This window comes from Balaenoptera acutorostrata, chromosome 6 (genome assembly GCF_949987535.1).
Source record: "Balaenoptera acutorostrata chromosome 6, mBalAcu1.1, whole genome shotgun sequence".
Taxonomy (NCBI): Eukaryota; Metazoa; Chordata; class Mammalia; order Artiodactyla; family Balaenopteridae; genus Balaenoptera; species Balaenoptera acutorostrata.
The window spans coordinates 2792790-2820414 of NC_080069.1; the positions used below are offsets into that span (position 1 = coordinate 2792790).

At 38.7% G+C, this 27625-nt stretch overlaps 1 protein-coding gene across 10 annotated transcripts in view; it reads right to left on the reverse strand.

The window, feature by feature from the left end:
- NEK1 (NIMA related kinase 1) overlaps positions 1–27625 on the reverse strand; it is a 206392-nt gene that overhangs the window by 161388 nt on the left and 17379 nt on the right. For all 10 annotated transcript variants that reach the window (XM_057548150.1, XM_057548156.1, XM_057548154.1 and 7 more), the window contains 3 exons: positions 27462–27558; positions 21625–21722; positions 2663–2746 (listed from right to left, as the gene is read on the reverse strand). In XM_057548150.1, the coding sequence (XP_057404133.1) occupies positions 2663–2746; positions 21625–21722; positions 27462–27558 (279 nt within the window). The remainder of the gene's footprint in view (positions 1–2662; positions 2747–21624; positions 21723–27461; positions 27559–27625) is intronic.

Here is a 27625-nt window from a genome sequence, read left to right on the forward strand (position 1 = left end):
GTTGGGAATCTGCCTGCTAATGCAGGGGACATGGGTTCACGCCCTGGTCTGGGAGGATCCCACATGCCGCGGAGCAACTGGGCCCGTGAGCCACAACTGCTGAGCCTGCGCGTCTGGAGCCTGTGCTCCGCAACAAGAGAGGCCGCGATAGTGAGAGGCCCGCGCACCGCGATGAAGAGTGGCCCCCGCTTGCCACAACTAGAGAAAGCCCTCGCACAGAAACGAAGACCCAACATAGCAATCAGTCAATCAATCAATCAATCAATAAATCTTTAAAAAAAAAATAATAATAATACTGGGATAAGTGGATACCCACATGCAAAAGAATGAATGTAGACCCCTATCTCACACCATAAGCAAAAATTAACTCAGAATGGATTCTAGACCTAAATGTGAGAACTATAAAACTCCTAGAGGAAAACACAGGAGTGAGTCTCCATGCCACTGGGTTACGCAATGATTTCTTAGATATGACACCAAAAGCACAAGCAAAAAAGAAAATACAGATAAACTGGATTTCATTAAATTAAAAACTTTTGTGCAAAGGACACCATCAAGAAAGTAAACAGACAACCCACAGAATTGGGGAAAATATTTGCAAATCATGTATCTGACAAAGAATTTGTATCCAGCATAAAGAACTCTTACAACTCGATAATAACCGAAGACAACCCAATTTTAAAATAGGCACAGTCATATATTATATGATCCATTTGTATTAAATGTTCAGAATAGGCAAATCCACAGAGACAGAAAGCATACCACTGGTTTCCAATGCTCTATCATCAAACTGCGGAGCCAGGAGTTTGTGGGGTTACATGAATTAAACTCCGATATCAGTCAGATGTGAACCAAGCACATGCTCACAGCCAAAGATGGCACAGGCAGGGTTGAGTGGAATGGAGTAAAATGGTCTGAAATGGGATTAGGAGGCAGAGGGTCGGGAGACAGGAAAGATGGGGTAGGGAGCCCCACCACAGCCCCTCTCTTTCCCACGACTCATCCTGGGGCTACAAGGCTACATAAGCAGCTGCAGGCCTAAGGAGGTAACAAGACAGACACACGGCCTTGACATCAGGAAACAAAGCCCCTCTGCGCTACCTACTCTGGGAATTGCGTGAGCCCAAGTGAGGCAAACGTGAAAGAAACCTCGATGCAAAGATGAGTGACCTGTGGGGACAAAGTATCTCCCACAAAAGAATCCAATACATGGAAGAAAGCTACTGCAAAGAAAAACAACCAATAAAATAACCGGAACCAGAATTCACTACAGACAGAATTAGTTTTATAAAGCAGTCCAATAAAAACTTTGAAGTAAATATATTTAGAAACTTGCAAAGAAATAAATGAAGAAATAAATATGCATTTGAAAAGAATAAGATATTATGAAACAAAACCCAATTACAATAAGAACAGATGTATATGAAAAACCATTTAGGAATCTTGGAGAGAGAAAAAGTCATAATAAAGTCAACAGATGAGAAAAGCACTAGTTTACACAAAATTTCAAAGGGATTTAGTTAACTAGAAGACAGGTCGAAAAATTCATGTAGAATACAACTGAGAGAGACACAAATAAAATGTGAAAGAACAAATAAGACACTTGAAGGGACAAATTAAGAAGTTCCAACATGTGTCTAGAAAAAAATCCAGGAGACAACTGTGAAAGTAGCAAAAGAGAAATAATATTTGAAAAAATATAGCTAAACATTTTCTAGAACATTTCTAGAAGACATATACATTCTCAAAAGTACACAGCATAATGAATAAAAGTGAGCCTCACCAGTTCACAAACTGTGAAATTTCAGAACCATGGGACAGAGAGAATATCCTAAATGGGCCAGAGAGAAGAAACAAGGGCAAGAAATTGCAAATTCATAAACAGCAACACAAGAAGCCAAAAGACAAATGGGCAACATCTTCAAAATTCTGTAGGAAAACAATTTCCAACTTAGAAGTTGATAACCAAATTATCATTAAAGTAAGAGAATCTTGGACTTCCCTTGTGGCGCAGTGATTAAGAATCCGCCTGCCAAGGCAGGGGACATGGGTTCGTACCCTGGTCCGGGAAGATCCCACATGCTGCGGAGCAACTAAGCCCATGCACCACAACTACCGAGCCTGCGCTCTAGAGCCCGCGAGCCACAACTACTGAGCCCGTGTGCCACAACTACTGAGCCCGTGTGCCACAACTACTGAAGCCCGCGCACCTAGAGCCCGTGATCCACAAGAGAAGCCACTGCAATGAGAAGCCCAAGCACCGCAATGAAGAGTAGCCCCCACTCACTGCACTAGAGAAAGCCTGCGCAAAGCAACAAAGACCCAATGCAGCCAAAAATAAATAAATAAAAAATAAATAAATTTTTTCAAAAAATAAAGTAGGAGAATCTTCAAACATGCAAAATCTCAGAAAAAAAAAATCCCTTCCACACAACCATTGTTCTGGATTTCTTCCATCATGATGAGAGAGCAGGACATGAAAAGCAGGCAAAGACCTAACACACGACACCTGTGTGATCTTCAGGGTTACAGTGGAGTGGGGACTGTGAAGGGAGAAGACAGTCGGATGCAGACTGCACCAAGCTCAAACATTCTAGCCCAAGACAATGCTGGCCCCATGTCCACATCCACTGAGAAGTTAGTAGTGACAGAATAAACTTACCTGTGATTTTATGTCTCGATGAAGAATTTTTCTATCGTGTACATGTTTCAGGGCCAAACATATCTGTACAAACCAGTCCAAAATCTAGGGGGGAAAAATCAGATCTGTCATTTCTTTTAAAATTTACATTTCACAGTAGTCTTTCCTTGATCATTAAAACGATTCAGAAACATTCAGGGATGAGGGGAACTAAATCCTTAAAAAAATTAGGTTATAATGTTTCACTTCACTGTACTGTAATTAATGTCACTAACATTAGGTAGATATTCGAGCCAACCGACACATTATGTGCAGCACAAATGGTAAGTTTAATTGTAAGATACTGCTACTGAAGCATCTCTTATAAATCAGAATTAATATGGAAAGAAATTTCCAGAGAAAAGTGAAAAATAGAATTACTTTATATTTTAGTATAGTATGATGGTAAGTGACTTTTTTTTGTTGTTAAATATATCTTTTTTTCTATATATGTAAGTAAAAATCATAAGAGGAAAAAAATTAGGCTGGAAATTTGAAAGACATCTCTGACTTTTTTCTCGCCCCACATTCATCAAATAAAAACACACACTCTGGAGTTGGCCACTTGAAAGTAAAAAGGTTGACTTTCTACCTCACTCCTAATACCAAAAAAATTCCAAGTAGATGGCATTTTTAAACATGAAAAAATTAAAGTATAAAATGAGGAAGAAAACATAGGTTAATTTTCTATACGCTTTGACTGACGCAGGACTTCCAAAACATGATACCAAACCCACAAGTCACAAGAAAAGTTCCCTATATAAATTTTAAAACATCTGGATGGCAAAATATATAATTAAATTTCATAATTATTTGAGAAAATACCTGCAACATAACTCATAGACTGCTAATCCTCTAATACACAGCAGTTCTTCAACATCACTGAGAAAAACATGGCAGCCAAAATAAGAAGTGGACAGAAGATGGGAAAGGCAAATGACAGAGGAAACATAAGACAATAAACACATAAACCAAATACTAATTTCCCACCAAATTAAAAAAATAGCAATTAAACAAGATACCACTGTAACCTGACAAAGATGAAGTGATAAACAATGTTGGCCAGAATGTGAGGAAATAAGTCTTTGCATACCCTGTTTGTGAGAAAGTTAATTACAGTTACTAGGTAAAAATTTTAAATTCACATACCATTTGAAAGAGCAACTGAAATTTCAAATTTATCCTACAGATAAAATGTCACAAATACAAAAGAATATGTACAAGGATGTGTACTCCAGCATTGTTCGTCCACCTAAACATCATCAAGGGCCTGGTAAAATATCACAATTGGTATCACTAGAATTCTAGGCAGCCAATGGGAAGAAGGAAGTACTTCTATGTACATACACCGTGAAGGGAAAAGAAGAAAGTCACAGCACGGTGTGCAGAGCACACTCCTTTTTTTTAAGTCTCTTTCTGTCTATAACATACCAGAACTCTGTATAATTGTTTACAACTGTGTGCTGTGTGTAGGGAGGGTGCACAGAAGGACAGCTACCCATCAGTTAACAGTGTCTTCTTCAGGGAAGTAGATTTTCAGAAGAATGAATAAAAGGCAAGTAACAAGCTTTACTTTTTATTCTTCTCTCTTCAGTATTTTTTTTAAAGAACGAACGTTACATTAAAGTAACCTAAAATTAGAGACTCTGGGAGGGCTCATGCCAAGGAGTACTTCCCAGAACTTCTGCTGCCAGTGTCCTTGTCCCCGCGGTGAGCCACAGCCACCGCCCGCCTCTGCAGGAGACCCTCCAATGCTAGCAGGCCAATGAAGTGGGAGACAAGGAATAACAACTTTATTCGGAGAGCAGAGAGTCCAAGAAGATGGCAGACTAATGTCCCAGAGAACCATCCTGCCAGGCTCTGAACGCTAGTTTCTTTTACAGAACAAAGAGGTATTGTAAGATTCAGGCTGCTAATGTTGGCATATGCGCACTTAGCCTTAAAAGAGATTAAGTTGAGAAGCAAGAACTACAATCCTGAAGCCTGTGGAACAAAAACCACATTCACAGAAAGAGAGACAAGCTGAAAAGGCAGAGGGCTATGTACCAGATGAAGGAACAAGATAAAACCCCAGAAAAACAACTAAATGAAGTGGAGATAGGCAACCTTCCAGAAAAAAATTTCAGAATAATGATAGTGAAGATGATCCAGGACCTCAGAAAAAGAATGGAGGCAAAGATCAAGAAGATGCAAGAAATGGTTAACAAAGACCTAGAAGAATTAAAGAACAACAAACAGAGAGGAACAATACAATAACTGAAATGAAAACTACACTAGAAGGAATCAATAGCAGAATAACTGAGGCAGAAGAACGGGTAAGTGACCTGGAAGACAGAATGGTGGAATTCACTACTGTGGAACAGAATAAAGAAAAAAGAATGAAAAGAAATGAAGACAGCCTAAGAGACCTCTGGGACAACACTAAACGCAGCAACATTCACGTTATAGGGGTCCCAGAAGGAGAAAAGAGAGAGAGAGGACCCAAGAAAATATTTGAAGAGATTATAGTCGAAAACTTCCCTAACATGGGAAAGGAAATAGCCACCCAAGTCCAGGAAGCGCAGCGAGTCCCATACATGATAAACCCAAGGAGAAACACGCCGAGACACATAGTAATCAAATTGGAAAAATTAAAGACAAATTATTGAAAGCAGCAAGGGAAAAATGACAAATAACATGCAAGGGAACTCCCATAAGATTAACAGCTGATTTCTCAGCAGAAACTCTACAAGCCAGAAGGGAGTGGCATGATATACTTAAAGTGATGAAAGGGAAGAACTTACAACCAAGATTACTCTACCCAGCAAGGATCTCATTCAGATTTGATGGAGAAATCAAAAGCTTTACAGACAAGCAAAAGCTAAGAGAATTCAGCACCACCAAACCAGCTCTACAACAAATGCTAAAGGAATTTCTCTAAGTGGGAAACACAAGAAAAGAAAAGGACCTACAAAAACAAATCCATAACAATTAAGAAAATGGTCACAGGAACATACATGTTGATAATTACCTTAAATGTGAATGGATTAAATGCTCCAACCAAAAGACACAGGCTCGCTGAATGGATACAAAAACAAGACCCATCTATATGCTGTCTACAAGAGACCCACTTCAGACCAAGGGACACATACAGACTGAAAGTGAGGGGATGGAAAAAGATATTCCATGCAAATGGAAATCAAAAGAAAGCTGGAGTCGCAATACTCATATCAGATAAAATAGACTTTAAAATAAAGAATGTTACAAGAGACAAGGAAGGACACTACATAATGATCAAGGGATCAATCCAAGAAGAAGATATAACAATTATAAATATACATGCACCCAACATAGGAGCACCTCAATACATAAGGCAACTGCTAACAGTCATAAAAGAGGAAATCGACCCTAACACAATAATAGTGGGGAACGTTAACACCTCACTTACACCAATGGACAGATCATCGAAAATGAAAATAAATAAGGAAACAGAAGCTTTAAATGACACAATAGACCACATAGATTTAATTGATATTCATAGGACATTCCATCCAAAAACAGCAGATTACACTTTCTTCTCAAGTGCACATGGAACATTCTCCAGAATAGATCACATCTTGGGTCACAAATCAAGCCTCAGTAAATTTAAGAAAACTGAAATCATATCAAGCATCTTTTCTGACCACAATGCTATGAGATTAGAAATGAATCACAGGGAAAAAAACGTAAAAAACACAAACACATGGAGGCTAGACAATACGTTACTAAATAACCAGGAGATCACTGAAGAAATCAAAGAGGAAATCAAAAAATACCTAGAGACAATTGACAATGAAAACACGACGATCCAAAACCGATGGGATGCAGCAAAAGCAGTTCTAAGAGGGAAGTTTATAGCTATACAAGCCTACCTCAAGAAACAAGAAAAATCTCAAATAAACAATCTAACCTTACACCTAAAGGACCTAGAGAAAGAAGAACAAACAAAACCCAAAGTTAGCAGAAGAAATTGTAAAGATCAGAGCAGAAATAAATGAAACAGAAACAAAGAAAACAATAGCAAAGATCAATAAAACTAAAAGCTGGTTCTTTGAGAAGATACACAAAATTGATAAACCATTAGCCAGACTCATCAAGAAAAAGAGGGAGAGGACTCAAATCAATAAAATTAGAAATGAAAAAGGAGAAGTTACAACAGACATCACAGAAATACAAAGCATCCTAAGAGACTACTACAAGCAACTCTATGCCAAAAAAATGGACAACCTGGAAGAAATGGACAAATTCTTAGAAAGGGATAAACTTCCAAGACTGAACAAGGAAGAAATAGAAAATATGAACGGACCAATCACAAGTAATGAAATTGAAACTGTGATTAAAAATCTTCCAACAAACAAAAGTCCAGGACCAGATGGCTTCACAGGTGAATTCTATCAAACATTTAGAGAAGAGCTAACACCCATCCTTCTCAAACTCTTCCAAAAAATTGCAGAGGAAGGAACACTCCCAAACTCATTCTATGAGGCCACCATCACCCTGATACCAAAACCAGACAAAGATACTACAAAAAGAGAAAATTACAGACCAATATCACTGATGAATATAGATGCAAGAATCCTCAACAAAATACTAGCAAACAGAATTCAACAACACATTAAAAGGATCATACACCATGATCAAGTGGGATTTATCCCAGGGATGCAAGGATTCTTCAATATACGCAAATGAATCAATGTGATACACCATATTAACAAATTGAAGAATAAAAACCATATGATAATCTCAATCGATGCAGAAAAAGTTTTGACAAAATTCAACACCCATTTATGATAAAAACTCTCCAGAAGGGGCTTCCCTGGTGGCGCAGTGGTTGAGAATCTGCCTGCCAATGCAGGGGACGCGGGTTCGAGCCCTGGTCTGGGAAGATCCCACATGCCACGGAGCAACTAGGCCCGTGAGCCACAATTGCTGAGCCTGCGCGTCTGGAGCCTGTGCTCCGCAATAAGAGAGGCCGTGATGGTGAGAGGCCCGCGCACCGCGATGAAGAGTGGCCCCCGCTTGCCACAACTAGAGAAGGCCCTCGCACAGAAACGAAGACCCAACACAGCCATACATACATACATACATACATAAAAAGAATGTAAGCAGATAAGAATAGCATTAAAAAAAAAATTAAAAAAACAAAACAAAACAAAACAAAACTCTCCAGAAAGTGGGCATAGAGGGAACCTACCTCAACATAATAAAGGCCATATACGACAAACCCACAGCCAACATCATTCTCAATGGTGAAAAACTGAAAGTATTTCCTCTAAGATCAGGAACAAGACAAGGATGTCCACTCTCACCGCTATTATTCAACATAGTTTTGGAAGTCCTAGCCACGGCAATCAGAGAAGAAAAAGAAATAGAAGGAATATAAATTGGAAAAGAAGAAGTAAAACTGTCACTGTTTGCAGATGACATGATACTATACATAGAGAATCCTAAAGATGCTACCAGAAAACTACTAGAGCTAATCTATGAATTTGGTAAAGTTGCAGGATACAAAATTAATGCACAGAAATCTCTTGCATTCCTATACACTAATGATGAAAAATCTGAAAGAGAAATTAAGGAAACACTCCCATTTACCACTGCAACAAAAAGAATAAAATACCTAGGAAGAAACGTACCTAGGGAAACAAAAGACCTGTATACAGAAAACTATAAGACACTGATGAAAGAAACTGAAGATGATACAAACAGATGAAGAGATATACCATGTTCTTGGATTGGAAGAATCAACATTGTGAAAATGACTATACTACCCAAAGCAATCTACAGGATTCAATGCAATCCCTATCAAATTACCAATGGCATTTTTACAGAACTAGAACAAAGAAATCTTAAAATTTGTATGGAGGCACAAAAGACCCTGCATAGCCAAAGCAGTCTTGAGGGGAAAAAAACGGAGCTGGAGGAATCAGGCTCCCTGACTTCAGACTATACTACAAAGCTACAGTAATCAAGACAGTATGGTACTGGCACAAAAACAGAAACATAGATCAATGGAACAAGATAGAAAGCCCAGAGAGAAACCCACACACCTATGGTCAACTAATCTATGACAAAGGAGGCAAGGATATACAATGGAGGAAAGACAGTCTCTTCAATAAGTGGTGCTGGGAAAACTGGACAGCTACAGAAGAATGAAATTAGAACACTCCCTAACAGCAAACACAAAAATAAACTCAAAATGGATTAGAGACCTAAATGTAAAACCAGACACTATAAAACTCTTAGAGAAAAACATAGGAAGAACACTCTTTGACATAAATCACAGCAAGATCTTTTTTGATCCACCCCCTAAAGTAATGGAAATAAAAACAAAAGTAAACAAATGGGACCTAATGAAACTTCAAAGCTTTTGCACAGCAAAGGAAACCATAAACAAGACGTAAAGACAATCCTCGGAATGGGAGAAAATATTTGCAAACGAATCAATGGACAAAAGATTAATCTCCAAAATATATAAACAGCTCATGCAGCTCAATATTAAAGAAACAAACAACCCAATCCAAAAATGGGCAGAAGACCTAAATAGACATTTCTCCAAAGAAGACATACAGATGGCCAAGAAGCAAATGAAAAGCTGCTCAATGCCACTAATTATTAGAGAAATGCAAATCAAAACTACAATGAGGTATCACCTCACACCAGTTAGAATGGGCATCATCAGAAAATCTACAAACAACGAATGCTGGAGAGGGTGTGGAGAAAAGGGAACCCTCTTGCACTGTTGGTGGGAATGTAAATTGATACAGCCACTATGGAGAACAGTATGGAGGTTACTTAAAAAACTAAAAATATAATTACCTTATGATCCAGCAATCCCAGTACTGGGCATATGCCCAGAGAAAACCATAATTCAAAAAGACACATGCACCCCAATGTTCACTGCAGCCCTATTTACAATAGCCAGGTCATGGAAGCAACCTGAATGTCCATCGACAGATGAATGGATAAAGAAGATGTGGTACATATATACAGTGGAACATTTCTCAGCCATAAAAAGGAATGAAATTGGGTCATTTGTAGAGATGTGGATGGCTCTAGAGACTGTCATACAGAGTGAAGTAGTCAGAAAGAGAAAAACAAATATCGTATATTAACGCATGTATGTGGAACCTAGAAAAATGGTACAGATGAACTGGTTTGCAGGGCAGAAGGTGAGACACAGATGTAGAGAATAAACGTATGGACAGCAAGGGGGGAATGCCGCAGGGGGGTGGGGATGGTGGTGTGATGAATCAGGCGACTGGGATTGACATGTATACACTGATGTGTATAAAATTGATGACTAATAAGAAGCTACTGTATACAAAAGTAAATAAAATTCAAAAACAAACAACAAACAAAACAAATAAAAAAAGTAACCTAAAATTAATTTTAAAAATATTTTTAAAAAAACAACCCTCTCGGTTCAGTTCGGTAGATATTTACTGAGGACTACACAAATTTTAAGTTCCTTTCCATATTCACATAAGGCGCTGTAAGTAGAAAAATTAAATATAGTTCTCTGAGTTCATTCATACAGTGGCAGAAATACACTTTTAGACAAATACCTAATAAAATGCACAAGTCTTATAACAGCAATGTGCACTGAGAGAGCAATTAACTCCAGCAGGGAGGGGTCAGGAAAAGTATAAAAAGAAAATGAATATTCAGCTCAGTTGAGTCTTCTTGTTATACAGTCTATCTGGAGCACCTGGGACACATGCTAGGAACCACCAATTCCTCGTTTTACAGATTACTGTTTTTCATTACCATATTTCCCATACCTGTACTCCTTTATAATTTGACAAAAATGTATTCAGCACCAACAATGTACCTGATATGGGCTGGAATTGGCCAAAAAAGTTAATAAAAGAGCTCACAGACCAGGAGTCAGCAAATTTATTCTGTAAAGGGCCAGAGGGTAAATATTTTAGGTTTTGCAGACCCTATGGTCTCTGTCCCAAGTCAAATTTGCCACTGTAGTATAAATGCAGCCAGAGATTATATGCAAACAAATAAGCATGAACTGTTTAAATAAAACTTTATTTACAAACAAAGACATGGGCCAAGTTTGCTGACCCACATCAGAGACCAGGACGGAGATGAGTAAGTACAGCAGAGGTGATGCTCTGAGTGTTGACAGCACAGAGGACAACAGCCAACTCAGCCTGGAAGCAATAAAGCAAAACCTGACAGAAGACGAGGTTCCAGAGGGAAGTTCTGAGGAGGAGGAGGAGGGCACAGTGGGCATGAGCAAAAGTCTGTGCTCCCTCTGTCTGTCCAGTTCAGCCCGTCTTACATCAGGGCTGGAGGGGAGGGAAGGCATTAAATTACAGGCCTGCTTCTAACCACTTCTCCTCTTCACTTCCTTGAACACATTAGCTCACATTAATATTTACAAAATAATGTTGGGATAATGGCATTCTCTTGCTCAAAAGAGAATGTCCCTATTTGTTCCTATTTGCCAAATTCCAATGCTATAAAATGCTGAGCCAGCCCAACTAAACACATGGTAATTATCATACACTTGTCTGAATTACAGCTTTATGTGTACGTGTTATTTCCATTACTATAGACTGCCTTAGAGCACTAAAACAATTCCACAGTCCACCTTCTCTGCTCCAAAACTCAGGTTTCTTTGTGCAACAAAATGTGTTAAAATTTACTAAAGTATGCTGTTTTGACATGTTTATTCATCGTAAAAATTTTTTTGAGAAACTTTTACTGCCAAATATTATATTAGTGGAAAAACGGAACTTGGCTTTATAATAGAACCGTAAATTGATCTTAGAGCGCCTGTAAGAGGTTATAAGAGCTTATTTACTATTTAACTTCCGTGTAATTTGCCCAGAAAGCAGATATCCCAGGTCCACCAGAATAATTTTCTCTGCTTTCTACTGACTTTATCGTTTCTGTTTTTGAACAAAGGTTCCTCACCTATGAGAGCGCTAAGGATCCTTATAATTGTATTACCTTCATGTATATTTAAAAAAAATTTTAATTGTAGTAAAATACACAGAACACAAAATTTACCATCTTAACCATTTTTAAGTGCCTACTTCAGTGGTATTAAGTACATTCATATTGTTGTACAACTATCACCACCTGTACAACTCTTTTCATCTTGTAAAACTGAAACATTAAATGTTAAACAGTTCTCCCCACTCCCCTCTTTCCCTCGTCCCTAGACATCACTATTCTACTTCCTGTCTCTATGATTTCGAGTACTCTAAGTATGTCATAAACATAGAATCATACAATATTCATCTTTTTGTGACTGGCTTATTTCACTTAACATAATATTCTCATGGTCAATCCACTGCAGTATATGTCAGAATTCCCTTCCTTTTTTAAGGATGACTGATATGGAGAGTTACTTCTGTCACTTTCCTATTTGTTTTCTATATGCCTTGTGGTTCTTTTGCCCCTATTTCCTGCATTAGTGTCTTCTTTGTGCTTAGCTGATTTTTGTGTTGTGAAACATTTAAATTCATCTCTCACTTACTTTTTTAAAAAAATTTATTGATTTATTTATCTTTGGCTGCGTTGGGTCTTCATTGCTGTGCACCGGCTTTCTCTAGTTGCGGGAAGCAGGAGCTACTCTTCGTTGCAGTGCACAGGCTTCTCATTGCGGTGGCTTCTCCTGTTCCAGAGCACAGGGCTCTAGGCACGTGGGCTTCAGTAGTTGTGGTGCGTGGGCTCAGTAGTTGTGGCTTGCAGGCTCTAGAGCACAGGCTCAGTAGTTGTGGCACACAGGCTTAGTTGCTACGCAGCATGTGGGATCTTCCTGGCTCAGGGCTCGAACCCATGTCCCCTGCACAGCAGGCAGATTCTTAACCATGGTGCCACCAGGAAAGCCCCTCTCATTTACTTTTATATATTGGGTTGGCCAAAAGTTTCGTTCAGTTTTTTCCATAAGATGGCTCTAGTAGCACTTAGCTGTCTTTAACTTCATTTGAAACAATTTTGTTAGACTGTCTATGACAGCTGTCATATCAGCATGCAATTAAAAAAAGACATCAAAATTGGTGAATTTTTGTGTAGCCATTTTAATATTGAAGATGGAAGAGAAAAAGCAACATTTTCGGCATATTATGTTTTATTATTTCAGAAAGGTAAAAACACAACCGAAATGCAAAAAAAGATTTGTGCAGTGTATGGAGAAGGTGCTGTGACATGTCAAAAGCAGTTTGCACAGTTTCGTGGTGGAGAGTTCTCGCTGGACGATGCTCCACTGTCGGATAGACCATATGAAGTTGATAGCGATAAAATCGAGACGTTAATTGAGAACAATCAACATTATACCACGCGGGAAGTAGCCGACATACTCAGAATATCCAAATCAAGTGCTGAAAATCATTTGCACCAGCTTGGTTATGTGAATCGCTTTGATGTTTGGGTTCCACATAAGTTAAGCGAAAAAACCTTCTTAACTGTACTTCCACAGGCGATTCTCCTCTACTTAAATGTAATGAAAATGTTCCGTTTTTTAAAACAAATTGTGACAGGCAATGAAAAGAGGATACTGTACAATAATGTGGAACAGAAGAGATAGTGGGGCAAGCGAAATAAACCACCACCAACCACACCAAAAGCTGGTCTTCATCCGAAGAAGGTGATATTGTGTATATGGTGGGATTGGAATGGAGTTGTCTATTATGAGCTCCCTCCAAAAAACCAAACGATTAATTCCAACAAGTACTGCTCCCACTTAGACCAACGGAAAGCAGCAGTCGACGAAAAGAGTCCAGAATTAGTCAACAGAAAACGCATAATCTTCCATCAGGATAATGCAAGACTACATGTTTCTTTGATGACCAGGCAAAAACTGTACAGCTTGGCTGGGAAGTTCTGATTCATCCGTTGTATTCACCAGACATTGCACCTGCGGATTTCCATTTATTTTGGTCTTTACAAAATTATCTTAATGAAAAAATTTCAATTCCCTGGAAGACTGTAAAAGGCACCTGGAACAGTTCTTTGCTCAAAAAGATAAAAAGTTGTGGGAAGATGGAATTATGAAGTTGCCTGAAAAATGGCAGAAGGTAGTGGAACAAAATGGTGTATACGTTATTCAATAAAGTTCTTGGTGAAAATGAAAAATGGGTCTTTTATTTTCCCTTAAAAACTGAAGGCACTTTTTGGTCAACCCAAAAAGTGTATACCTATTTTCTTTGTGTTAACAAGGGGATTACTTTCGATACCATAAAACTACAATACTCTAATTTGGACTTGTACCAGCTTAACTCCAATAACATATAAAAACTCTGCTCCTGGGCTTCCCTGGTGTTGCAGTCGTTAAGAATCTGCCTGCCAATGCAGGGAACACGGGTTCGAGCCGTGGTTCGGGAAGATCCCACATGCCACGGAGCAACTAAGCCCATGCACCACAACTACTGAGCCTGCGCTCTAGAGCCCTCGAGCCACAACTACTGAGTCCGCGTGTACAACTACTGAAGCCCGCGTGCCTAGAGCCCGTGCTCCGCAACAAGAGAATCCACTGCAATGAGAACCCCGTGCACTGCAAGGAAGAGTAGGCCCCCCTCGCCACAACTAGAGAGAGCCCGCGCGCAGCAATGAAGACCCAATGCAGCCAAAAATAAATAAATAAAATTAAATTAAAAGAAAAAAAAAACCTCTGCTCCTTTACATCTCTGTCCTACTTCTTTCAGGTGCTGATGTCACCAAATTACATCTTTGTACAATTACATCATTTGTATGTTTCAAAATGTAAAACTAATAATTTTTTAAAGTGCATTTGTCTCTTAAATCATGTAGAAAAACAAAATGGGGAGTTACAAACCAGTTACAATAATACCAGCTTTTAGACTAGTAACTGCTTTTTAAAAAATTTATTAGTCTCAAAATCATGTAGAAAAAGGGGAGTCACAAACCACTGTTGTAACAATTCTAGCTTTTATAACTGCCTGTGTATTTACCTTTACTGAGCTCTCCATTTCTCCACATGGCTTCAAGCCACTGTCTAGTGTCCCTTCCTTTCAATCTGAAAGACTCCATTTAGCACTTCTTTCAGTGCAACTCTAGTAGTAACAAATAGCTTCAGCTTTTGTTTATCTGGAAATGTCTCTCATTTCTGAAGGACAATTTTGCCAGATATAGGATTCCTGGTTGATAGCTTTTTTTTTTAGCACTTTGAATATATCAGCCCAGTGTTTTCTGGCCTCTAAAGTTTCCACTGAGAAATCTGCTGGAAATCTTACTGACGATTTCTTGTATGTGATGAGCCACTTCCCTCTTGCTGATTTAAAGATTCTCTGGCTTTCAACAGTTAGGTTATAGTGTGTCTGGGTGTGGGTCTCCTTGAGTTCATCCTACTTGGAGTTCACTGAGTTTCTTGGATGTTTGTATACATGTCTTTCATCAAATTTGGGAACTTTTCAGCCACTAACTCTTCAAATACTCTGTCTGTCCCTCTCTCCCTCTTCTCCTTCCCATGATGCACATGTTGGTCTGTGTGACAATGTCCCACAGGTCTCTTAAGCTCTGTTCATTCTTCTTCAATCTTTTATCTTTCTGTTACTCAGACTCAACAATTTCCATTGTCCTAGCTTCAAGTTCAGAGTCTTCTTCTTCAGGAAAGGTTCAAATCTGCCTTTGAATCTCTCTAATGAATTTTTCATTTTAGTTATTGTATTTTCCAGTTCCGGACTTTCTTTTTTGGTTTCTTTTTAGATTTTCTATCTCCTTATTGATATTTCTGTTTTGTTCATATAGTTTTTTTGACTTTCTCCATGTCTTCTTTTAGCTTTGAGCCTCTCTAAGACAGCTGTTTTTAACTCTTTGTCTAGTATATCTGCCATCAGATCTTTTTCAGGGACAGTTCCTGTTAGTTTTTTTTTTTTTTCCTATGAATGAGCTATACCTTCCTGTTTCTTCTTTTTTTTTGCTGGAAAGTAGTCATTTGAATCTAAAAATGCGGTACCTCTGGAAATCAGATTCTTCTCCTTCCCCAACATTTGCTGTTTTTTTCGTTTCTGTTTTTGTTGATTGTTGTACGTTGTCTCTGAGCCAAGATCAGCCTGAGGCACAAACTTAAAATCCTCTCAGGTCTTTTCTGAGTCTGCATGTTTCTCTGGATATGCACGGTGACTTTTTAATTTCCCTCAGATCTGTGGTTGCTTTGAATGCCTTAAGTTTTTAACGTATGGCTCCCCAAAGGTGAAAAGAGAGAAATGAAGCAGGGGGGAAAAGAGCTGCTGGCCCTTTAAATCCTCTGGAAGTCACTTCAGCCAGAAGGGGAGAGGCTTGCAACAAAGTGGGGAGGAACAATAAAAATGGCTGCCCACCTCTTTCCCCCCAGATCTGAAGTAGCCATCAACAATCAGAGCACAGATCCCTGATACGTGGAGGACAGGGACCTGTTTGCCCACCCTGGTTCCCACAAGGTGCATGCAAGCTGCTTCTGGGATGCATGCACAGCTGGATGTCTCAGTGCTGGGAGGTGGGGGATGAGTAGCCTCTGCTCCCTAACTAAGAGGTGAAATGGACTGAAATTAACCACAATTTACTATCCAAGCCTTCCCCTGGAAGTTGCAAAGCTTCAAGAGATTCCAGAGACCCAAAATAGTTACATCAGATAGATTGTGCCACTATACTGTTGTACAGGTGGGGAGACAGATTCCTAGTGTCTCCTACTCTACTATCTTCCCAGAATCTTCTCCATCTGTATTTATTTTAAAATACTTTATCTCTTTGATTAAATAGGTAACCAAATGTTACTTTTCAGGTACTCAAAACCGTCTCTTAATCAAGTGACCAAATCTCTGACAACTCTGTAATCTTTCCTTCCCAAGATTAGATCCTAAATTTAGAAAAAATAAAATAAAAATTCTAGGCTACCTCTCACCATGTGTATTAGTTAGCTCAACATTTTTATAAGAGCTGCATGGGAAGACTTACCAAATCAACAAAGATGCTCAGCATTTTGTAGGTTAAGTTTGTATACGTAAAATATTATTAATATAAATATTTCAGAAAATGCATGCTTTATGGGAGGTCCCAGAGAATTGTCAATGACTTTGCTGTCCGTTTTTACCCTTAGGGAAAATATTCATCAAGCCCGTATCAAATACCCCTATGGAGAACTGTATTCTACTATTGGTTACTGTAAGAAATTAACTACAGCCTTTCAGTCTCATTATCAAACAGGCCTTTGCTTCTCGATGACCAGAAGGCTCCTGGAAAGGACTGTACTAGGAACACTGAACTAACGACACCTCAAAAAACACACTCTTGAGTACAGGCTTCTGAGCTGACACTGCTGACGCTGAACAATGGACTGAGTCAATATTCCTAAGGCTTTTTCAGTCCAGAAGCTGATATACATCATAAAAGCAGACTCACCCAAAACCCAGCATGATAAGAATTACTAGGACTGAATGAACTGAATTAAATGAAATTTAATTGTGTCTATTTGTTTGGAATACTACTGGTATTATACATATATTTTTAATGTTCCATCCTTCTATACTTAATGAACATATGAAGTCCTTTTCTTTCTCTTCTTAAGCTATCTCTACTCTCAATTTAGTAAATTATGCTTTTCTAGACTGAAATATAACATCTTAAAATGATTATCTGCTTCTCACTGACCCATTCAGAGTTTAGAAATAGTTTTACTGAGTTTTACTTTTCAGGAATATTGTAATTTTCATTGGTTCAATAAGAACGTACACTCCTTTTTACCAGAATATAACTACACAAGTCAATTGTGCAACCAAAGCCATACCTGGACTGTCTTATGTGAGGATGATTTTCATTCAGTCAGTTATGACAAGCCTGCTGCTAACAACTACACACAGAGCCAATTCCTACACTGTGCCACCAGGGAACTGGCCTAGTGCCTGACTTACAAGGTCTCAGCATCACAGGTGGCAAGGTCATTTAGTAGTAGCCAAAAACCTTGGCAAATCTGAAAACCCTCAAGAAGAAAGAAAATCACCCAAATTTATAGGTACTGCAGGTGAAATTCGGTGGAAAATGTACTGGGCTTGGTTTCCTGGCCTTGGGATAGAAGAAGAAATAATATTTTAAAAAATCCAATCTAAGATTCCCTATGAAAACTTCTGGACAGAAATCAATTCTGTGGCCTTAGTAGCTGCATAGTTGCTCAATTTTATAAGGCTCTGGATTTTCAGAGCAAACTCAAGGAAGTCTATATGCCTAATTAACACTCTGACCGCACCTAAATACTAGGGCCAACCCTACGAGACCAGACTTTCTTTTAAAAGAACACACATTTGGAAATTATCAGAAGAGGGGACTATCAGAAAACGCACCCAACACTTAGCAATAAGCCAAAAGCAGTCAGTGGTACATCTTTTTACCATCTACGTGGGGAGAGGCCATCCAAGGGCTGCTCAGCAGAATGTACTTAGTTCACACCATTGTTTACTACTGATTAAAAGTCACAGACTTAGTCAACTTGCTTCCTAACTTGACGAGCTTTTTTCCTAGTAAAGATGCAAACAACGAAGTATCACTGAAGAGAATGGCTTGAGCAGTTGGAGAATTTCCTTCTCTCACACGTCTCTGCTCCCACTTCCTTCTAGACATGGAACAAAACCATCTCAGACTGATTTCAACCTACAGCCTACAGCAAAAATGGCCTCTGACCTCTGTTTTCCTGCTTCAAAGTCCAGAGAGTAGCAGGTTGTTTTTGTGTAAATAATTACCATTCTAAATAGGCTAACAATACTTGTCATTTTGAAGGGTAGGAAAAAATGCTATTAACTTAAAAGAAAGACTTGCCAAATTTTTATTGTTTATATGGAATAATCTCAGAGATGGACAAAAAAACTAGAGTAAATCTCCATAATTTCTAGGATTACAAGAAAGATATATGTACACACACACACATATATAACATTATGTACTAAGAATATTTATCCAACAGTAAAACCAAATCCATAGGGCTTCCCTGGTGGCTCAGTGGTTAAGAATCCACCTGCCAATGCAGGCGACACAGGTTCAAGCCCTGGTCCGGGAAGATCCCACATGCCGTGGAGCAACTAAGCCCGTGTGCCACAACTACCGAGCCTGTGCTCTAGAGCCAGCGAGCCACAACTACTGAGCCCTCGTGCCACAACTACTGAAGCCCACGCGCCTAGAGCCTGTGCTCCGCAACAAGAGAAGCCACAGCAATGAGAAGCCTGCGCACCACAACGAAGAGTAGCCCCCGATCGCCACAACTAGAGAAAGCCTGCATGCAGTAACGAAAACCAAAAATAAATAAATAAATAAATAAATAAATTTAAAAAACAAAACTAAACTAAATCCATAGATTATCAATGTACTTTACAGTATAATGTTACGGAATTTAACAGCAAGCATTTTAAAGTCCAAAAGAGACAAAAGAATAAAAATAAGCACAAGCAGGGCTTCCCTGGTGGCGCAGTGGTTGAGAATCTGCCTGCCAATGCGGGGGACACGGGTTCGAGCCCTGGTCTGGGAGGATCCCACATACCACGGAGCAACTAGGCCCGTGAGCCACAGCTGCTGAGCCTGCGCGTCTGGAGCCTGTGCTCCACAGCAAGAGAGGCCGCGATAGTGAGAGGCCTGTGCACTGCAATGAAGAGTGGCCCCCGCTCGCCACAACTGGAGAAAGCCCTCGCACAGAAACGAAGACCCAACACACCCAAAAATAAATAAATAAATTAAAAAAAAAAAAAGGCACTAGCAATGGAATATATCAGATAAAACTGTAATAGAAAAATAGCACTTTGTACACAAACAAACATTACTATCTGACCTGCACCACAACAGTACCGTCGGCTACCTGGTAGGAATATCCCTACTACCGAATGAGGATGTAAAGTCACAAAGCAGTTACGTAACTTGCAAACATAATTACCAAGCTGATAAGTAGGACAACCACTCAAACCCAAGTCTTCTCACTCCAAGTTTTGTGCTCTGCCTAGTAGGCTTAATTGTGGAACATGAGGTAAGGAAAGCTTGAGGAATACAACACTACCCTACTCGATAGTACTTTTAACTCAAGCTCTCACCCTACCCTATCTCCGAGTTGCTGCCAAGACCCTCAAAGTCCCCATCTGTATGACGTTATCAATCAGCTGATGAATTGTGCCTAGGCGGTGCTACCACAGACGCAGCCTTCCTCAGTACCCTGACACAGCAGACTGGGGTCTCCGCTCTACAGTAAATTACAACCTGCTCGGGGAAACAACTCTAACGTGACATTATTCAGAGTGCATTAACAAGGGTGCACGATGCGCTAAAGGTGAGTGTAGACTGGGAGGAATCCCATGGACTATTAGGTCGGAGCTAGAAACAACAGATGTACAGACAGCAAAACGGATGGATCAGAAACAGTCCTTAGGGGAAAAGTAAAACTGAATGAGATATAATACAACAGGTACAGATTTAAAAATACATGTATACAAAACAATGATGGCTATTTTGCAAACATAGACAGAGATATTGATTAAAGACACTGGAAAGGCTGCCTAAGGATAGAGGGGAGTGGAACAGAAATGAGTAGGAAGTGAAAAGAAACAAAGCAAGGGCTTTGCTGGAATGAAATATAATGCAGCTCTTAAAACTAATGCAACTGATCTCGGGACTTCCCTGGCGGTCCAGTGGTTAGGACTCTGAGCTTCCACTGCAGGGGGCATGGGTTTGATCCCTGGCTGGGGAACTAAAATCCCACATATGGCATGGCCAAAAACCCACAACAAAACCTTATACAACTGACCTATATGGACCGACATGTCAAAGTAATCAAGATAATTTTTAAGCGACAAAAGCAAGACAGAGCATGGTGTGTATACTATCCCATTTCTGAATACGCACGTATCAGTGTATACACGTGTATGTTCAATATGAAAAAGAAAGCACACCAAACCAAAAGCAGTGGTAATCTCAGGGACAGAACAGCGGGGGAAGACGGCTTTCCATCTCCAAACCTCTGAATAATTTTACAATTTAAGTTTGTAAAAAGAACATTTTATAAACTCTGCTGTTAGATAGCGGTAGGTTCAAACACCAACTGTGATTTTGGGCAAGCTACTTAACCTTAGATTTCTCACCTATTAAATAGAGAAAACTACAGTACGCAAATTCACAGGGGGTTTTAAGAATTAAGAGAGACAACAAATGCAACATTCCTAGCACAGAGCTCCCTCCATTCTCCTACATAATAGCCTGCAATTAAAATTAAGGATGGGTGATAATGAGAAATGCAATAGGAATTCAGAGAAGGAAAAGATCATGGAAAATCAGAGTACCTATGGAAAATCTAAAGAAGAGGCTGGGACTTGAGCTGAGTTTTTAAAAAAATGGTAAAATATTAGTAACAGAGAGTCAGGGGTGCGGGGGAAAAGGTATTACCAAAATAAAATAAATAATCAGAATAAATACACAGGAAGAAGAATGAGAGGTATAAACGTATGTCCCAGTGCCAACCACAAAATGAATGCACGATAAATATCTGGTACATCGATGAAAAAGGGTGCACACTAGGGAACAGGAAACAAGACTGCGTACGTAGAATAGCTCATATTTTAGAGATCCTTGAAATCAAAACGAAGACTGGATTTCACGCAGTTGTAGGGCAAGGCTTCTAGAGCTGGAGTTACCTGCAAAGCCACATTCTAAGAAGATAAGGTGGCCGTAAGCCAATTGACAGCATACAGAGTAATCAATCAGCTATCCGCATAAAAATATAGTTACACACACACACACACACACACAGAGGACACGACGTATATGACACACACAGCAGCATCGCCACAGACGGAAACAAGACGGGACCTGAACTCAGGAGGGAGGTCACGAGAGCTGGAGTAGGCATCCAGTTAACACTCGTAGTACAAACAAACAAGCGTTGAATGAATTCTCAACAACACTTACGGAGTAAGAGCCCAGTCTCCCACGTGCTGACTCACCTGGTCCTCTTGAAACAAAATGCCTTTCTGGGCATTTATGCGTTTAAATAGATCCCCTCCTTCACAGTAATCCATCACTATGTAGAGAGAGCCATTTTCTACAAAATATAAACGTTATAGTCCATTTTTAAAAATGTACATCAAAAGCATAGCTACATTAAAGGTACCTAAAGGTTTACTAAAAAGCAGCAATTAATTAAATACATTCCACTAAACTAAAAACAGAACCACAGCCAGAAGAATTGAAGTGCAAAGTCAAGGTTTACTGGTCATACAGACTGTGCGGTAACGGGTTAACAGGCAACTCCATCATGAGTGACTTTTCTGCCAAGAATACACCATCCCATTATCCACACTGACATAAACATCTCTGCAATATGGACAAAATGCAGACAGATAGAGTTGTTTTCATTTAATAGATATATTTCCTTAAACGTCAACTATAAAAATCACATTTTTCCACTCATTTGTCAGAGATGGGTAAGCTTGGTTTTCAGCTGACCATTACTTTCCAGCTTTATTTCATCCACTTGATTACCTGTGAAACAAACACAGTAACAGACGCTGAGATGAACTGTCAGGACTCAGCAGTGAGACAGTCTCTACTCCCCTGGAGCTCTCTTTGTAGTGATGTATAATCTGTGAACGAACATGAAGATGGGGCACTTCCCTAATCACCTGTATGCCTCAGTCCACAGGATAAAAGACTTCCATGACCCTTCCTGGGGTAGACAGGACGAGAAGAACACTTCCAATCCTTCTCTCTGCCCTCACTCTTCCACAGGACTAAGACCACACTGCCTCTTCCCAGGTAAGGAAGAGCGGCCAATATCACCTATCACAGCTCAAGGAACAGCCTTCCCAGAGTGCACTTCCCGTGCTGCCTTGTGCTGATGGCCTTGCTCCGGCACCTTGGGTGGTGGTCTTGTTACTCGAAGTGCTCACATGCACCTTGGATACACTGCTTCCAATGTGCCTGGGGTTGGGAACCTACATGAATGAGCTGATTAAGAATCTGTATAACTCTTTACAATTGATGCGAAAAGATCATCCAAATATACATGTGAGAAATCACTGTGAGAAGAAAAAACCCCAAAAAACCGTACAATCTACTACTTATGAAAAACATGCATAGAATGTCACCATTTACATAGCATGAGAAACAAAAAGCAAAAAAAAAAGTACCGTGTGCTATGATTTATGTATGCTTATTAATGCTTAGAACATTTCTGGAGGGAAACTCAAGAGAGTGGTAACAGTGGGTACCTCCAGGAGGGAAAAACAGGTGACTCAAAAATAGAAACAAACAAAAAAAAACATTAAAAAAAAAAAAAAAAAAGAAACAGAAGGCAAATCTTTTACTGTTATGTAACCTTTGAATTCTGTACCATCTGCATGTAGCAAAAATTAAATAAAACCATTACAACATTTTTTTAAAAAGGTGTGTGTGTCTGTGTGTGAGAGACACAGACAGACAGACACAGACAAGGAGACAGAGAAGGTTAAACAGGACCTGAGAAAGGAAATGGAGAAGCAATTCTGAAGAAAAATATCTGAGCTCTGTTATTTTTTTTGCTGTTTACATATTTATCATTTGTTTTGGGATAAATACTAGTTAAAATGTAAGGTTAAAAGAATAGTCTTTTCTGCATAAGAGAAATACTAATCTGTTTTGTATTCCTTCGATCATTCAAGCATCTGAGTGCCAACTATGTTCCAGGCACTTTGCACAAGATGCCAGGGATACAGAAATATAAGACACCACCCCTATCACCAATGGGCTCAGACAGTACTGAAGAAACACCCTCCAAAAAAACCCAAAATAATGAGCACCTAGAAACTGCTTGAAATTGAGGCAAAAAGACTGTAAGGCAAGGGACAAAGCCTCAAGACATGTTAGAAAATGACCGAGAGTTTAAGAGAGGACACGAACCACGACCACTCAGCGAAGCACGCACTGCTGGCCCGCTAACCCTGTAATTCTAACACTTTTCTCCCTTCGTCGCCTCTCACTTGAGAAGCTGAAAAAAATCCCAGATTCCCTAATTCCCAGTCTCCCCTACAGTTAGAGGTGGTCACTGACCCCGTTTCGGTCACGAAGATCTAAGAGGAAGTCTGACCAGTGGCTCCTGAGAAAGCACTGGCTCGTCTGATCACAGGAACAGACAAGAGCAGAGCTGCCGGTGCTGCCCTTGCCCCTTCTTTTGGCATCTTTTGGATGCAGGCGCTGCCTGGAGTTGCAAAGCGTCTTCTCAGGACAAGGCGACAGCATTAGGCTTAAAAACGTGCCTATTAAGGATGTCAGAGTAGAAATCAGACAGAGCCTAACCCTATCATATACCCCTATACACAGGACCGCTCATCTTTAAGACTTCCTGTCAGGTGAGATCATTAAATGTCTTTCTCCCTTAAGCCAGTACTGGCCACATTTTCTGTACGTGCAGCAAAAAGCAATCCAAATTTAGCCTCAAAGAAAAGCTTTCTTCAAGTACATAGAGAAGTTAGATTTTGGCAACACCAATGGGGAACAAGGTGAATGCCAACATAAGCTCTATAAGTGAGACTGAAAAGCTTCCATTAAAGATATACAAACTACTTTTGCAACAGTAAGAAGTAAAACAAACTTATGAGGTTAAAAAAACATAGATTGTAGGAAAATACAAACAAAAGAATGAAAGCAATTAGAAGGTGATAGCTAGAGACAACTAAAAACAGAGAGCAATATATGAATAACAGTAGAGAAAACAAAACTGTATAACACAGATACCCCAATATACAGTGACACAACACTTTCTCAATGATAAGATCAAATTTTTAAAAATTTAAAAATGTTAGGAATATAGACAAAAAGTGTCTAATTATAATATTTAATATAATCTAATTATACATTTATATACCTGGAAATACTGTTTTCTCCCCACTCTCCAGTTTTACAAAACAATTTTATGCAAATTTTTCACATCTGTCATCAATATAAATGTCTTTTATTGATTCACCTATGTTTTCCCGATACACATGATCTTCATTTCCTTTTAGGCTAACTGAAAGAGAGCACTTTTAAAATCTGTTTATGTTGTCAGTGGAATTTTTTCTATGTCCTAATTCCCATACACGTAATATTGGGACTTTAAAAAAGTCATCCTAGAGAGTTCATACGCATGATTGTCACAACATAACCATACTGCCTTTTAAGTGACTTTAGAAGACTTACAACAGTATCTAATATCTGCAATTATGACATCAGTATTAAATTTCTTTGATGCCTCTTTTTAAAACTGATTCTGCCTGAGGACCTCTATAAGCACTCAAAACTAACTCAGTGAAGTTTTCTCCCCAAAACCACTTTGTTATTTAATGTATTTTAAAATTTGAGAGCACATCCTGTAATACAAGAGATTTTATAAGAAAGAATTCATCTGTAAGCTAAGACAACTTTATGACAAACAAATTTTGGAATATTTTTCCTTATTTTAAGGTATAAATGGATATTTTTAAAATAGTGAAATGAAAACTTTCCTGAAACAAAGAAAAACCAGAATCTGCAGGCAGAAAGGGTACAAAATGTTCCAAGAGAGACAGAATCAGAATTATTAATACTAAGCCATATTCTGGTGAATTTCAATTCTAAAGAAAGAATCCTTCGAGCATCGAGGAAAGATAAAGTAAATTACCTTCAAGAGGAGAAGCTTTATGCTGAACTCAAACTTTTCTACAGAAACATTCAATGCCAGAAGACATAATGTGCTTGTAAGGGAAAAGGGGTCATCAAAGATACTTATTCACGTATAAAAGCATCAGTTAGACACTCTCAGAAATGCAAACAGTAACTGCATTGAGGGAATACAGCATCCATAAGCTCATAATGAAAAAAAATTGATGAAATCCAGAAAAGTTGGAGATAAATTCAAGTATCTCTGGAAAGGGGTATCTAAGTTATAAAAGAACTAACAATAAGAATTGAATCTGTCTAAATACAGAACCAAGGCCAAACAACTCTAAGAACTATAATTTCAGAACAAAAGATAATTATTGAATATTTTTACCCTGTCAAGATGAACAAATATCAGTGGGGAGGCACTGTAAAGACACTAATTTCCTCACCTTTCATGGCAGACATTCAAAATAACATCAAAATTTTCACTTTTTTAACCAACTTGCTTATTTTTAAAAATTGAGAGATTTAAAATGTTCACATATGTAAGTTATTTTTAATCAGTTTAGAGAAAAATTAAATATTTGTGTTTCAGAGCTCCCAGAAGCTCTATGAGAAACTAAGAGGTCCAAAGAGCTACATGATTAAAATGAGAAGATGGCTCAAGTGAGGCAGCAACAGGGACCAAATTCTATACCAAATGTATAGAATCACCAGATGAAACTACATCTTATAAATCTGAGAATGAACTTATAGGCCAGGGTGGAGAGCTTGTGAGAAAAAGGAACTCTCATGCCCTTTAGTCTAAGAACTCCACTCCTAAAAGACTGCCACAGTACACAGACGTCCAGTGCAACACTACCTGTAACAGTGAAACACTAAATACAACCTAAGTATCCATAACAGAAAAGAGGCTAAACAAATTGCGATACAGCCATAAAGTGCATCCAATGGAAAACACTGCAGATGTTACAAGAAAGTTGTAAAAAATGGGGTGCATCAATACACACTGACATGGAAAGATACCCATGAGAGACAAAGTGAAAAGAACTAGATGCAGACATACATAGATACGATCCCACTTGTTTTTAAACATCAAAGGCTACACACATATGCTTGTTCCACACAGGCACAGAAAGTACAGTAAGGAATCAACGTGGAATTATTCACATTGCTTACCCCTAGGGAATGAGAATGAGTGGGAGGAACAGAGAGCTTGGGGTTCATGCATGTCTGCACTCCTGAATATGTTTACCATGACCGTTTACTCCTTTAAAACTAAACGCCAGTAATAATATAACCTTATTTAAAGAACATGCTATCCCTTTTGAATCATTCAGATGTTTCTAGGTGAAGCATTCAACATAAATACAAAACGTCTGATAGAATATGTGTTGACATACATTCAAACCTTTTACCTTGAAATAGTAAAATCTTGGTGATGAAAGAAGAAAGAAACTAAAAGACAGATGCTAAGGGAAAGATAAATAAAGGAAATTCAAGGTCCTGAGAAAGAAGAGATGGTTAACATTGTACTCTTTCACATGAGCTATAAAGCCTCATTTCACTGCCATCATAAAATAAATAAACTGAGTACTTTATGGCATAAGGTGTTAATGATCCATATACTTTTTAAAAGTATGTTCTACTTTAATAGATACCTAGTTTATTTGGGAACAAGGATACTTTAATTCAGCTGCTGAAACTAGTATGTAATGCGACACTGAAATGGTCATTTAAACTATCTTTTACTCTCAATCTAGACTATCTTTCTATTTTGCAACTGACACAGATTTATGATAATGGGAATGACTTCAATAAACCACCTTTTCCTGCCTTTAGAGAAGCTTTGTCTTATCTTAGTTCCTGCATTACCAAATATGATGGTAGATATTTCCAAAACAGCAATACTTTATAATATTTTAAGAACCTGAGAACACTCTCAAGCAGGATACTTTCTAAAATCAGAACATTTTCTCAGTGGCAGTGATGGTAGCACTTAAAAGAAGTTTAGTTTAAAAAGGTGTAAATGACTGTTCCTCCTATGTCTAAAATGCATGTGTACTGAAGCAGAAATGATATACTCCTGAGAATAATTCACAAAAAGATCCTTAAAAGGGAAGTATACAACAGTTGTCATAAGGCTTAGGAGTTCTTTTGAGAGCTCTTGCAAAATTTATCTGACCTTCAAATGATTCTCTATACTGGACAATATTTGGATGCTTCATGTTTGCCAGCACTGCAACTTCTCTCCTTGATTCTTCCCTTTCTTTACTGGACATCTTAAATAGAAGGAAAAAAGAAAATAGTAAATTAAGTAAATAAACAACATAAAAGTCCATCAAAAAG